We start from the raw sequence: 13,946 nt of genomic DNA on the forward strand, positions 1-13,946 counted from the left end.
AACTGAGCACCATCGGCACCCCTAATTCCTGCACTACTGCTGAACTGAGCACCATCGGCACCCCTACTTCCTGCACTACTGCTGAACTGAGTACCATAGCAATTTAACTTTAATATCTGTATCACGCGTGCAGGTTACCTATGAAAGCTTTAAAGCTGAATCACAAGATTAATTTTTCTGTTATGAGAATGGCCTTGGCATTCTTGGCCTTAGCATCCACAGGGACCCATCTGTACACATCATTATATGGATGTGTATAGAAACGTGAACTAATTGGCCCAAATAGAAATCCTTTTTTGTTCAATGGAGCAAAAGTGCCTAAAACCTTTTTTCTCACTAGTTTTACATTCTGTGTTTAACAGCTTTCTTGATACTACCCAGGGGGTTTTATCTGATAATGGTTGTCACGTAATATTCAATTTTTGTGTGAACATACATGAAATTACAGTAAAAAAATAAATAAATAGACGGATAGACAGACTGACCAGGTCAGCTGGTGTTTAGGTGGTTACTCTGCTCCTTTATCGCCCGCTTTGCTTACCACTGACCTTTTACAAGTTCTTTCTATCATTTTCAAATAATAAGAAACGTTTCAAGGTGAAGCTCATGCCAAACATTTACATGAAGGAAATGGGACATAAATTTTTCAAAAAAAAAAAAAATCAATAATATTTTTATATAAATATTTATTTGCACTTGTACTTTGGCTAATGCACATGACTATAAAAAAACAAAATAAAAGTCCTAGTATGACATGCTTTAGCTCTATCAATATTTGTAATTTAAAGGGTGTCCGTATGACACATTGTGGTCACCAGGTCAGTGAAGAGTGGTGACTTATGCTTGGCATTTATGGGGGCTAAGTGAGTATTTGGCAAAGGGAGACACTAGACATAGACTACACACCTATAAAAGTCACATGCTCATGTCTCCCCTCTGCAGGGAAATTGAATAAACATCTGTGCATTTCAAAAGGAAATCAAAACAAATCTAGATTTTGAAAACGTATGCGAACACACTCTTTGAATTACTCACTAATGATCCATATATACCCGTTATAATTATGATGAGTCTGTTTTAAATGGTAATTTAAAATGTATTTTTACACAATCAGCAAATTCTCCCTACTTTATCCGAGTTTGTTTGTATGGACATGACATCACAAAATACGGCAGAAGAGGTACCACACGTTTTTTTTTTTGTTCACTTTATTCTGCAATATGAACAATATTTTATCATATTCAAATGTGTATGAAAAAAGGTAAGTCACTGATTTTTAAAAAGCTAAATACAATAAGCATTGGATCAAGGCACATACAAGACTGGCCAAAGGGCAAACAATGCACTTTGGTTTTCAATTGTAAAAGACAAATAACTGTGATGCCTGGCAACAAAACGTGCATGAATTAAAAAAGGAGCAGATTACAAAAGAAAAGACATTTGACAATGTTGCAAAGAAAAATGCAGTTTTCTATGATGCTTCTATGATTTTCGTCCCAATTAAATTTAAACTCTGGAAGAAAACATCAAATATAATAAACTGAAATGTTCTGCCTTTGAATGTTGAATGTTTAACTGCAGACTTTCACCCATTCTGATACTAGTAAATTTAACTGAATAAATATTTATGAATTAAAGCTCAAAACTTGCCAAATGCTTTCTACATCGTCGTTAAGATAACACAATTTTATTTTTGTATTTTTTTTTAGATGACATGGGGGCTGTCCTCTCTTTTTTCCGTTACATTTTTTGCCCATGTTGTATATATATAAAACATAACTTTTAAAAATCCTGTGCTTTTGTTAGTTTTGCGGTGAACTGACTCAAATTGAAAATGTCTGATTGTTCAACACATTAATAAAAACCCACTTTCACAGTTTACAAGTCATGATATTTTAGCTGAACATTAACCTTTAACCTTGAGAATACAATACAAATTACTACAAATTTCTAAAATATATAAGTGCAGTTGGTCACATAACACCAACTGCTTTCTAAACCTGCAATCTAAACCTTTCCTCTTAATAAAAAAAGTTTTTAAATATAAATATGGCAAATGTAGAGAACATTGCTACTTCAATCTGTCAAATCCAGTGTTTTGCAAAAAAACTAATAAGTTCAAATCACATTTATTTTATACAATGGTGTTACATGGATATTCATTATCATGAATGAGCATTATCTAAGTCTGGTATCCCACTGTCTCTGTAACTTCTGTTGCATGTCTTTTCCCTTTCCGGGATCTTGTACAGACTCAAGCCATTAGATGGGAAAATTGTATGTATCATAAACTCCTCCTTAGATGTGATGCCATGATTTATTGGTATCATTTGAAACGACGCATCTCTGATTTCCAGGATCGTGTTGTCCTTCTTAGTTCCTGCCTCTGCATAGTCATCTTTTCTTCTCCGACCTTTATTGTAGTTACAGTGTCTTGAGAAGTGAGACCCATTCCTGTGGACGTACCACGCCACCAAAGCTACAGTGATGATTAACAAGAAAGCGCCGGCTCCTCCAATTATTGTAACTAAAGGTACACTAAAATTTTTATAAAGCTCCTTCTCCTGCTCCCGGTTCAGGGTTGTCGTGGTTTTGTATGCCTTTTGAGATCCCGTTTCTGTTTCTATACAGACAGGTGTTTCATCAGACAGATAAACGTTACTGGTATCCATGGGAACCATGCATATCCTATATGGAGATTCTGGCTCTAGAGCAGTCAGCAAATACTCAGTCTTTTCTCCTTGGACTATAGTCTCGGTGATGGACCCAAATGCAGAGCTGTGTCCCATCTTCAGCCAGCTAAGCCGCAAGGCAGTCATTGGGTGTGCCACTTTCCAGGATATTTGCACAGTCTCTGCCCCACGGGACTTAACACTAAGGGTAATGATTTTGCTGCCTGAGGGAGTGGTGCTATCATAGTGATTGCTGAGATCAGGTCCCTTGACTACAGGTCTTTTTGTCACTAAAACAGGCCATTTTCCTCGAGAAAGGGGTGAAGTGTAAAACACAGTGCTAGTGTCCAAAGTCGGAAGGATTTCTGTGCAGTCAAAAAGATCGGTGGGAAGGTCCTTGACAGCCATTCCTTTGACTTTGTCAGGGCTCTGGCACATCAGGCCACGAACGCTGACCTTAGCGGGGAGTGTACGTAGCCAGTCCTGCACCCATTTCATCCTGCAGTCACAGTACCACGGGTTATTGCGGAGCAGCAGCTGTGTAATATTGTCCAGGTCATCGAAGAGGCCGCGCGGCAAACTGCTTAGGTTGTTTCCGGAGAGGTCCAGCCGGTAAAGCTGACGAAGGAAGGCGAACGCCCCCACTGGCACCACGTTGATGTGGTTGTCCTGCAGTTGCAGCTTCGCCAAGCTGCTGCTTGGCAAATTTGCAGGCGGAGCCGTGAAGGAGTTGCGGACCAATGAAAGCTCTGTGAGGTTGATCAAGTTCACGAAAGCCATTTCTCCTATTCTCCTGTTGTTCAAGAGATTTCCATCGAGCACCAGTCGTTTCAGATTAATGAGGTGCTGCATGGCTTCCTCTGAGATGGATGAGATACGGTTGTCATCAAAGCGGAGCTCCTCAATGCTCATAGGAAGTCCTAATGGAATAGAGCTTAGATGATTCCGGGACAAGAACAGCAGCCGGAGATGGTTGCTGTCCCGGAAGGCTCCTTCCTCAATGCTGACAGCAGATACGGAGTTGTCATCCAGGTGTAGTTCTTCAATGTAGGGGATCTGTTCAAGTGAGGCATAAGTGATAGCCCGAATATTGTTCTCTTGTAAATGCAGCTCCTTGACATTTATAGGAAGGTTTGTGGGAAACTCATCAAGATTGTTGCAATAAAGATAGATCTTCTCTACCTGGGTGAGGCTACGAAGTTCTGTAGGTATGCCAGAACTTTTAATACGATTGTTCTGCAAGTACAGAATGGTAGCATCTTTTGGTATGCCCAGTGGGATGGAGGTAAGATCTCGATCATTGCAGTAGACAAAAGTTCCATCACATCGGCAGGCTGATGGACAGGAAGAGGAGCTCACTGACTGACTGTTCTGGCTCAGAAGTAGCCCAATTCTGATCAGGAAGAAGAGACAGCTCTTGTACTTGCAGACCATTCTGAATGTTTTCTAGCTGGCCCCTCCCACACTGTCCAAGAAGAAAACACACAACACAAGATTATTACTTCACTTACTTCATCTCAAATTCTGTTACTGTTCTTTGTTGAATTATTCATTTTATTTTTAGCCTCTCATTGATATATTTCTCGTAGGTAATATCTAACTTGCTAATATTGTGTATTTGCTTATATGATTTTAGGCAAATAAAAATATATATTGTTTAATTATGTCTTATGGTGACACTTTGCACCCCTTGTTGGTACCTCATAGGTAGATGAAGTGATAGATTACGTGTGCATCAGACCTGTGCATTAACACATAAAATAATCCAGATTTTTTTTTTTTTGCAACCCCCGTCCCCCCCCCCCAAGGGGCAAACATTGAACTCCATCAATGCCCCAGTATTTGCAATAACCATCTAGTATATCAGTGCTTTTGTTGACCACCATGTTTGCTATATCAATACCCATATAAAATTATATGACTAAGTCAATTAAATGAGATGGTGGTGAAGTTTAATAAGTACATGGATGGAATATACGGTTGGGCTGCCCTTACGGAGAGATTTGGGAAACAAAGTTAGGATTTCTAGCAATATATCAATGATGGTGAACAAGAGGAATTGTTAATGCTTTTTTGTTGTGTGACTGTTCATTTGCATATATTCTAATGATATTTTTTTCTGAGTAAAAGCATACTTACGTACTACCCCGATTAACAGCTCAAAACATTATCTTTGACTGCTTAAAATGGTAGAACAGTACTGTATACAGTATATAGTTACTGTTGTGTATCCATCCATCCATCCATCCATTTTCCAAACCGCTTATCCTATTGGGTCGCGGGGGGTCCGGAGCCTATCCCGGAAGCAATGGGCACGAGGCAGGGAACAACCCAGGATGGGGGGCCAGCCCATCGCAGGGCACACTCACACACCAGGCACTCACACATGCACACCTATGGGCAATTTAGCGACTCCAATTAGCCTCAGCATGTTTTTGGACTGTGGGGGGAAACCGGAGTACCCGGAGGAAACCCCACGACGACATGGGGAGAACATGCAAACTCCACACACATGTGACCCAGGCGGAGACTCGAACCCGGGTCCCAGAGGTGTGAGGCAACAGTGCTAACCACTGCACCACCATGCCGCCCCCCTGTTGTGTATCATTTTATTTCATTTTACCACCTTTAACTAGATGTGTAACTGGAAAATCTAACTTGGTCAAGCTATGCAAATAAATATTCATTATCAGAATATTCTACCTGTTATTAAGCATAGACTTATTTAATATTAGTTAATATGTTCTGTAAAAATGATTTTACTCTGTAATGCATTTCTGTTTATTTACTTTGTAAGGTAATACATTATGGAATTATGGTTAAAACTCACAAATTATGGTAAAACTCACAATTATAAAAAAGGGTTACTGAAAATAATCATTGCTCTTTATGTTTGGGCAGTAATTAAATTCCATGTTATAGATGTCTGTTTTAACGATGGTTAAATAGCAAGGAATATATAGATGTAGCTAGTAAATGTAACGTTAAAATAATTTGTTATACACATTTCCTTTTTAACAATGCATGACATACACAAGAAACTAATGCAAATGTTTAGGTCTTCTGTCTGAAATCACATTTCATTTATGTCACAGGAGTAGTTCTAACTAATATATACAAATATTAATATTATAAATATAGATCAATTTAAATATATATACTCCATGACCCTTATCAGGATAACTGGTTAGATAGATAGACATGCATAAATTACATAACCTTCATTTCATGATAGCGTTAATGACAGCATTCATTTAGGTGATTTTTTTGTTAAAAATGTATAATTACCATGTTGCATTTTTGTATAAAAACAAAAGAGACTATTATTTTGCGTACCTTATTGAAGATGTGAATCCTAACAGCGTGGATGTCCAATTGCAATTTTCTTATCTTGTAAACTTTTACCCTTTTTCCTTAAGCATACTTAATTAGCATGGTCGGGGTCCCTTTGGTTGTATCCTATTTGCACCAATGGCCTTTTTGACTTGTTCCCCCGGTTCTCAGCATTCATGCCTCACAAAGGTTGCTCCATGCTGCATAAGCACATAAAAGCACCTCTGCTTGATGACGAATCTTAAGCCTCCAGCTCCTGCTCAGAAGAATGTGATTTGTGGAATATTAAAGCCCTTGTGCTTGTAGAATCCTTTTATTGGCGGGGCTAGCAGACGTGACACAAATTATACCCTTTGTATCTTTCCAAGGGTCCACTCTGTGAAGCGGACAAGGACAGCACCTTCTGTCTCACATCAGGGGGACCATTCATGTTCCTGGGACCCAAACACCAAGCTGCAGTGTGCAGTCGAGCATCCAACTATATATCTACCATAGGACTGAACTAGCGCTCCTTGTACTGATCTTCAACCCTGGCATTTCCCCAGTGTGCCTTTCTCCTGGACTGAGCTAGATTTCCTACTCCAAAATGGGTCTTCACGGAAATGTTTTCTTCAGCTCAGCAATTCTTCGCAGATATTCTTTTGCCATTACTCCACCCTTCGCCGCACGGCAAAGGCCGAGAACGGAGTCACGGGGCCGTGCCGTCAGACACGCAGCGTGGTTGGAGATGCTTCCCCATGTCCGCTCCTTGAGTCAGTCTCTGAAAGAACAGCGTGCAAATTTGACAAAATTAGCAGTGCTACTCTCTCGAGGTTGAAGTAAGCAAAAGGAAAATTATCATTTTTTGCTGCACTTCGGTGAACCCGAAAGGTCAAAGCTGAATAGTTGATTTCTGGATGGGATTTTAATGTGGATATTTCTGTGAGAATTAGGCTAAGGTGTGGCTAGCACGAGGGAAAATGTCAGGTGATTTTTGCATCGATTACTTCCACCTTTCCTCATTTTTTTAAAAGGTGCAATTGCCATGCTAAATTTTCTTTGGTCCCAGGAAAACAGCCTCCATTTATATGCACTTAAATAGTCATTTAATTTGTTTCCTTCTGCATGGCATTGAACTCGAAAACGAAAACACTAATAAGCTAGGAGTCTTTGCCCAGTGCCTGTCTCAGGTCGCTCTCATCACTGTCCTGACCAAAGGGGTTCTCTGTAATTAAGGTTAAAAGGGCATAGGTGAGCATTGTTGAGAGAAGAAATATATATATTTATATATTTATATATATATATATATATATATATATATATATATATATATATATATATATATATATATATATATATATATATATATATCTGTCATAGTCGGAAGATGCACTTTGCCTTGCATCTTTCGCAAACTGAAAAAGGTCAGCCAGTAAACACCACTGCATTTATTAAAAATGGAAATTCATAGACAGAGGGACAGTGCTTGCTTGTCACCCTCCAACTAGTAATTACCATCTCCGGACCGGGCATCTAAAATGGCTGCGAAATCATACTGTAAGTAGGTGCTCAGACTAAAAGGTAGGTTATGAACGAAAATTACATGCAGTCAATGACATCCAGTATGGGGATCGGTGCGACTTTCTACCCTCATCCCTTCTAATTCTGAGAGTAAATAAAAACAAAATCATTGCGTATCAAAAGGATTTTATTTTAGGTTTGGTTTCAAGGTATAGATGTGGTGTAACCTGAGACTGTCCTTCCCGGAAGCCTGCAGAGTTTATGAAAATCTGTTCATCAAATAGCTTACAAGTGAAATTTCTGGCTCTTGAGCTCAAAAAAGAAAACGTTACAATCGTCACGATGCATCTAATCTAGTGATGTTTTCCTGATACTGAAATAAGCTTCTTATTTGCATCCTGAAGATTTCCTTTCATTGACACATAAAATTATATGAATTTATTGTATATAATTGATATGCAATGAACTTTCTTGCTGACTTCTTAGCTTATGTACTATTATTTCACAATTTAATATACGCATTGCTGCTGTTTTTATACTTTACTAAAGTGATTACAGTCCTTGTATATTTATAATATACTGTATAACTGTATTATAAATGTAATATAGCATTTAATAACATGTACCCTCTTGCTTGTGGTACATAAGCAAACTTCATGTTATACAGTTGTCTATTTAATGTATACTGTAGAATTTAATCAGAGAAGATCGGGGAAGGACTTATTTAACTTTTAACTGAATGCTGAATATAGCAATATAGAATGGAGCTCTACTCTTCCCTAGCACAATAACTTTGTTCTTGTAATAGAAGAGAACCATACATGTCTTAAATAAAATGCATGTCATAAACATATGTTTAGACATGATAATTAGAGGGCAGAGACAGGAACTCAGTTGGGGGGGGGGGGGTGATGGGAAGACAATTTTCTTAAAACACATTTGCCTTTTTTTTGCTGCAGGCAACGAAATAATTGGAAAGAGAAACAAAAAAATTAAAATAATTTAAAAAAATCCAGTTCATGCTAGACTCTCCCTTAACAAAGAGCATTTTGTGTTTATTTTAATTGCAGGGAATCATAGTTAATGAGTCTGTCATCACTCTGTCGGACTGTGGTTTTGTGGAAAGCTAAAAAAAGGAATAATCATGGAGTAGATGTTAATTTACGGAGAAAAACCGACTGATAGTGTTCTGGACATTTCCAGAACAGGTCTAGATTTGAGGTCAAGGTAAGAATTTATTTGTTCACTCACTCATCACACAACTGAGACTGAAACTTATGTTAACACTTGTACACAAACTAGCTTTAGATAAGGAACCATTTGGAAAGGTTTCTCTGCATGTATTTTCCCCGCTGAGGCGCAAAAAACACTTCTGCTGACTCAGAAGGAAGTTCTACCCTCAAGCTATTAGACAACTGAATGCATAATTGACAGTTCAAAATTTTTTTCTCTCTCATTTATTCACCTGACAGTTTTTCATCTGTGTTGCACATCTCTGGTTTTTAATATTAATTAATTAATTAATTAATTTAATACATTTATTTTTATTTTATTCTAATTTATGTTTTGCGGCATAACTTTCCTTCTTTATTTATCACATTGTTTCCTTTGACGTTGCTATTTTGCTTTCGCTTTTCATTATAGTGAAGTTGACCTCCTTGTATTTCACTGTAGGATATACAGTAGTATGACTATATACCTTGCATGTGATGTGACAGATCTTGCATCTTTGCATCATTGAATCCTTGAATGTGTTTGGTCCAGGGTGGATCTTTGGAAGGGTTTCTGGAGTCATGATGAGTGAGGTCTGCACTTCTAACTAGTAGGACAGTCATGTTTTTGCCATAGACATCAGAGTTCCTGTAAAAGCCTTTTATTTAAAATTCGACAGAAGGATCCTAAATGTGTCAATTAGAAGTATTTAATGGTTTTTGTGTATTAAAAGCCTACCTGGGAAAAGTAATTCTGCATTGTACTTTCAGGACATAGTTTTTCTTCCAGTTTGCACACGAACATGTCAATGAGTATAACTTTGTATATTACACAGATCAGTTCAGGTTAACTGAAATTCTCAAACTTAATGAGAAATGTAAAGCATCTATGGGATTTGAAAAGTGGCGGAATGTTTTGCTGTCTGGAAAGTTGCTGTTACTTGCACTTTGCTACTTTTCAAATGCAGTTTTTACGAGTTAATTTAAGTGCTTTCAAGATGTGATGTGCTTTTCGTCTTGTTTCGTTTTATTAAGTAAAGTGGTTTACAGGTCACTGTGACTTTATATGGAGATGCTAAGATTCCAAACTCAAATAAGTAAACGCCTTCTATAAAAGACATCTCAAATAAAACCTCTGAACAGGCTGCTGGTAGATTAGTTCCAGGGACGTATTTTCTCTGAGCGTGTGGCGAACTCTGTGAGGTATTTTGAATGATGGAAAATAAGTGGACATATACTACAAAATCTCATTTTATTGCACATAATCTCTATTGCTCAAGTTATTTTAACAGGGTTTGATGTCAATGGCTAAGAAAGTCATCCAGGTAGATTTCATTTAATCCTTTCTGCCGGAAACTTCTTTCTATACTACACTCTATGAATGATTTTCTGGTTTCCAGTCAGTAGTCAGCATTACAGATTCCTTGTCACTTTAGCTTAGGAGCTACATGCTTGAGTCTAACTACTAGAACATGTAGACCAATGATATCTATTCAGTTGAACCAAAGTGCCAAAGTGCATACTTTCAAATAGCAACTGGAGACATGAATAGCACTGCATTTTAATAATAACCAAGGGAAAAAAATCAGACAGTGACTCAGCAGAAATAACTGAAAATGTTCTACTAAATTTCTGTATTATCACTGGAGGCTGGGAGAAGAAATTATTAAGATCTTCATCATCTTCTCCTATATTTCGAGATAAACTATTCACTGTTCCTCCAAGATCCCAATGATCCGTTTTTTTTTTTTTTTTTTAAAAAAACTTTCATAAAATTTCAAAATATGAGAAGTACGAGAATCTCGTGACAGTAAGTGTATTGCATAGACTATTGCAGTGATCTGATGTATATGAAGGAGATAAAATGTAAACAGTTTAATTATTTTATTAAAAATCATGACACCACATCTTTATTTTTCATAATATAGTCACTTATCTGATAATGACCTATTTATAATTTAGTATAATTTAATAATTGAATGATCGGGAGAGTTTTTTATGCTTCTCTAGCTATATTGTTGAATAAGTTCCCTGCAGTTCTCAGATATAGACCTTTAGGAGAACATTTATGGGCGACAATGTGATCATATCTGAATCGTTCCTCCATCTGCTGTCTGACACACAGAGATCTACATGGTGCAGGAAAAGAGATAGAACCAATTGCAAGAAAGACACGTCCTTCCCTAAATGACTCTAGGGGGCACTAGTGCAGTGGTCAGCCAGGAAACCCAGGCCAACTTCAGTCCTCTTCCCAGCTATATTCTGCTAGAATGCTTTTCCTCACAAAAAACCTGGCAGTTCTTGAGTTTTTTTTCCCTTTCAGTATCAACAAGTTTAGGACTGAAGAAGATACATCGTTACCCCTCCTGCAGGTATAAATTTTGGTTAGCATTAATGACTTGGGTATATCTAGAACCATGCAAATATATTTTATAAGGCATTAGACTGGATATCAAGCACTCACCCTGCATAAGTGAGAAATATGGAGAATATAATAATAATAATAAGACTACAGTCATTGATCCAATAAAAAAAGCTGGGTATTTATAATAATCTTATTCACCAGCAATGCCTGTCAAACTTATAATACCTCAAGCTGACATGATTGAAAATGTAAATTGTGTGTCAGAAACTCATTTGTAATGATCCCAAAAAAATGGTCCCTAGTCGAGCTGAACAATAGGAAAATCTGTTTAACAGTGTAAAAAATACATGTATATATTAATTCACCTATTCACCAATAAAAGAAAGCCTTTTCAGACCAATATTTTCATTAATTAAACAGAATGTGTCTGCTTTCAGCAGACAGAACATACAATTACAAATGCAGAATGCTAAGTTTGAGATTAATGAAGGTCTCAATTTATATCACATCATTAATTTTGATATTAATGTGATTGTTGCTGCTGTGTCTGCTTTTCTCATTATAGTTAATTTGGTATTATAATTTTCTTTACTAATGAAAAGAGGACCCTATCTCCTATGTCTCGTCACCCTGTAAAATATATGAATATGTATGAATGCATGTTAACATTTAGAAGCTGCCATGATATATTTATATGTAATATATTTGTCCTTATTTATAAAGTTTAATATGAAGAAAAATATCAATGATTCTGTTATAGATGCATAGATATTTGAATTGAAAGAGATGCACTTCCTTTTAAAATAAGCCTTTCAGATGATTGTGTATAAGCTGAAGATCAGTGGATATGTTTAATGTTTATTAGCAGCTAGAAAATACGGTTCCTGATGCCCACAGACTGTAGCATTTGGTTATCTAATGAACATTCGTGTTACAGTCAGTTCAGTGAGACAGGAAATCAGAGGCGAATGTTACTGGAAACCACATCTAGTAGTACCTGATAGGAGAGAGACGAGATCTCTGTGAGAGACCAAGAGCTCATCTGCCTCTCAGATTTTAGACGAGTGTGTTCTGATAACGAAGTTTCATCATCCCTTCAGAGAGACGCAAGTATTAAAACAATGAGTGTATGACAGCATAAGATCACAGGCACATATTCACCATGTGTGAAAACACCACTGTTAAAATTCACATAAGCTAAACTTATTTCCATAGAGATCCTGTATTTCAACCTTACGGTGAAATAACTATTCTGCCAGTGCCTGCAGAAATAAATGCAACACTATCATTTTGTAAAACATAAAAAGTAAAAAGAAAATCAATCTGTGTAACTTATTACAGACTTAGAGCAATGTTCTAAATACATTAGAGTACACACACACATACACACACACACACAAACACAGTAAATGTTAAATAGCAGTTAAATTGGGAACATAGTGTAACGCAAGTTCCAATACATAAATCCACAACTTAAATCTTACCTGTTGTATATAGAAACAAAACTGCACATAGCATCCTTTAAAAAACAACAAAAAAAATCCAGTTTAAAAGAATAGGTTGTGAAAAAGCCGGTTTAAGTCTTCAGTTCCGAGGATGGCAAGGCTTGCAATGAACACTAGCCTGTGCGAAGTATATTCAGCGAGACGGGGTCTGGCTGTTCTCGCGGCATATTGGCATATTGCTCACACGGAGACCAATACAAGTGTGAAGTTGAAGCTGCCTCCAGCTCCGCTTCAAAAGGGCACTGATGTCATTTGGGGGAGGGCTCCTCTCTCTCGCTCCCTCTCTCTCTCTCTCTCTCTCGCTCTCTCTCTCCCTCTCTCTCTTTCTCTCTTCCCCCCTCCAGACTCCTGGCTCCTCTCACTCTTTCAGGATCTGTAAAGAAACGACAGTTTGAATTTTGGACACTAGAGGGAGTGAAAGTAAACCGGACGGCTACGCAAGCGTCTAATTCCAGCTTTTTATTGTCCGTTTCAGAAATGTACGTCTTTAAAGTGGGCGTGTAAGCGTGAAATGTAACAAATCTGCCCATAACACTCGATGGAATTACCCTGATTTAAAATTATTTTATTAATGGTGTTAGGGAATGATTAAGGTCTTCCGTTTATGCTTACGGGTTTTCTCGGTTTTTAACATTCTCAGCACTGTAAGGTATTTAGGTATTTCCCAAAGCAGTTCGTATACAGTACAGTACACCTGCAAGGAGCAATAACTCACTCAAAAAGTTTAACTCGTGCTTTCAAATGTCATAATTCTGTCAATTAACAGGTCAAAATGCATAGACATATTGCCAATATGCTGGATGTATGTTCCTTATCTAAAAATTAGTCTTTCTCCGTTGCCAGCTCTTACGCACATAGCGTGACACACACGCTTTCTGACTCTCCACAATCAAGTAAAAAAACTTAAGGCATTTCGATATTATTCCATTATAAACCTAAAATTAGCTATATTAAAAGCCTTGGGGGAGTTTGCAAACCATACAAACTATTTACATGGTAATAAAACTGTTACATGCATGTAAATGAGTTTGCAGACTTAATTGTCTTGGATTGAAAATCTCATACCAGCCAGTTGATAAGAGTCAGCAATCCTCTTTTGCAAGGGTGCTTGAATACCATAAACAGAAATCAAATGTGCTATAAGGCTAAAGGAGAGTATAGAGTGCTGTGATTTCGATTCATGCCACCTTACTGGACATCTTGTCATTCCTATCAGTCTAAGATGTGAGACACTCCCTTTCAGATGTGTGACCCCCCCCCCAATAAATCAAAACCAGCTAATACAACCCCCCCCCCCCATAATCATGTTTCCCCCGTAATGGGTGGAGACCTCAACCCCCCAATATTCCAGCCAAAGTTA

The 13,946-nt window shown here is 37.5% G+C and overlaps 1 protein-coding gene across 2 annotated transcripts; it reads right to left on the reverse strand.

Annotated features, from left to right (window-relative positions):
• Positions 1-1,216: 1,216 nt before the first annotated feature.
• LOC125715418 (leucine-rich repeat transmembrane protein FLRT3-like) lies at positions 1,217-12,822 on the reverse strand. Of its 2 annotated transcripts, XM_048986908.1 has the most exons (4): positions 12,566-12,822; positions 12,079-12,175; positions 6,009-6,765; positions 1,217-4,137 (listed from the first exon to the last, which is right to left on the reverse strand). In XM_048986908.1, exon 4 carries the CDS (start codon positions 4,104-4,106, stop codon positions 2,166-2,168), a length of 1,941 nt encoding a protein of 646 aa, XP_048842865.1. In that variant the 5' UTR covers positions 4,107-4,137; positions 6,009-6,765; positions 12,079-12,175; positions 12,566-12,822; the 3' UTR covers positions 1,217-2,165. The 2 variants fall into 2 exon arrangements, with proteins under 2 accessions (XP_048842865.1, XP_048842863.1); XM_048986906.1 differs by lacking the exon at positions 12,079-12,175.
• Positions 12,823-13,946: the final 1,124 nt, after the last annotated feature.

Source organism: Brienomyrus brachyistius, chromosome 20 (assembly GCF_023856365.1).
Source record: "Brienomyrus brachyistius isolate T26 chromosome 20, BBRACH_0.4, whole genome shotgun sequence".
Classification (NCBI taxonomy): domain Eukaryota; kingdom Metazoa; phylum Chordata; class Actinopteri; order Osteoglossiformes; family Mormyridae; genus Brienomyrus; species Brienomyrus brachyistius.

Coding starts and splice junctions, on each gene's coding strand:
- LOC125715418 (XM_048986906.1), bottom strand. CDS start 4,106: ATGGTCTGCAAGTACAAGAGCTGTCTCTTCTTCCTGATCAGAATTGGG.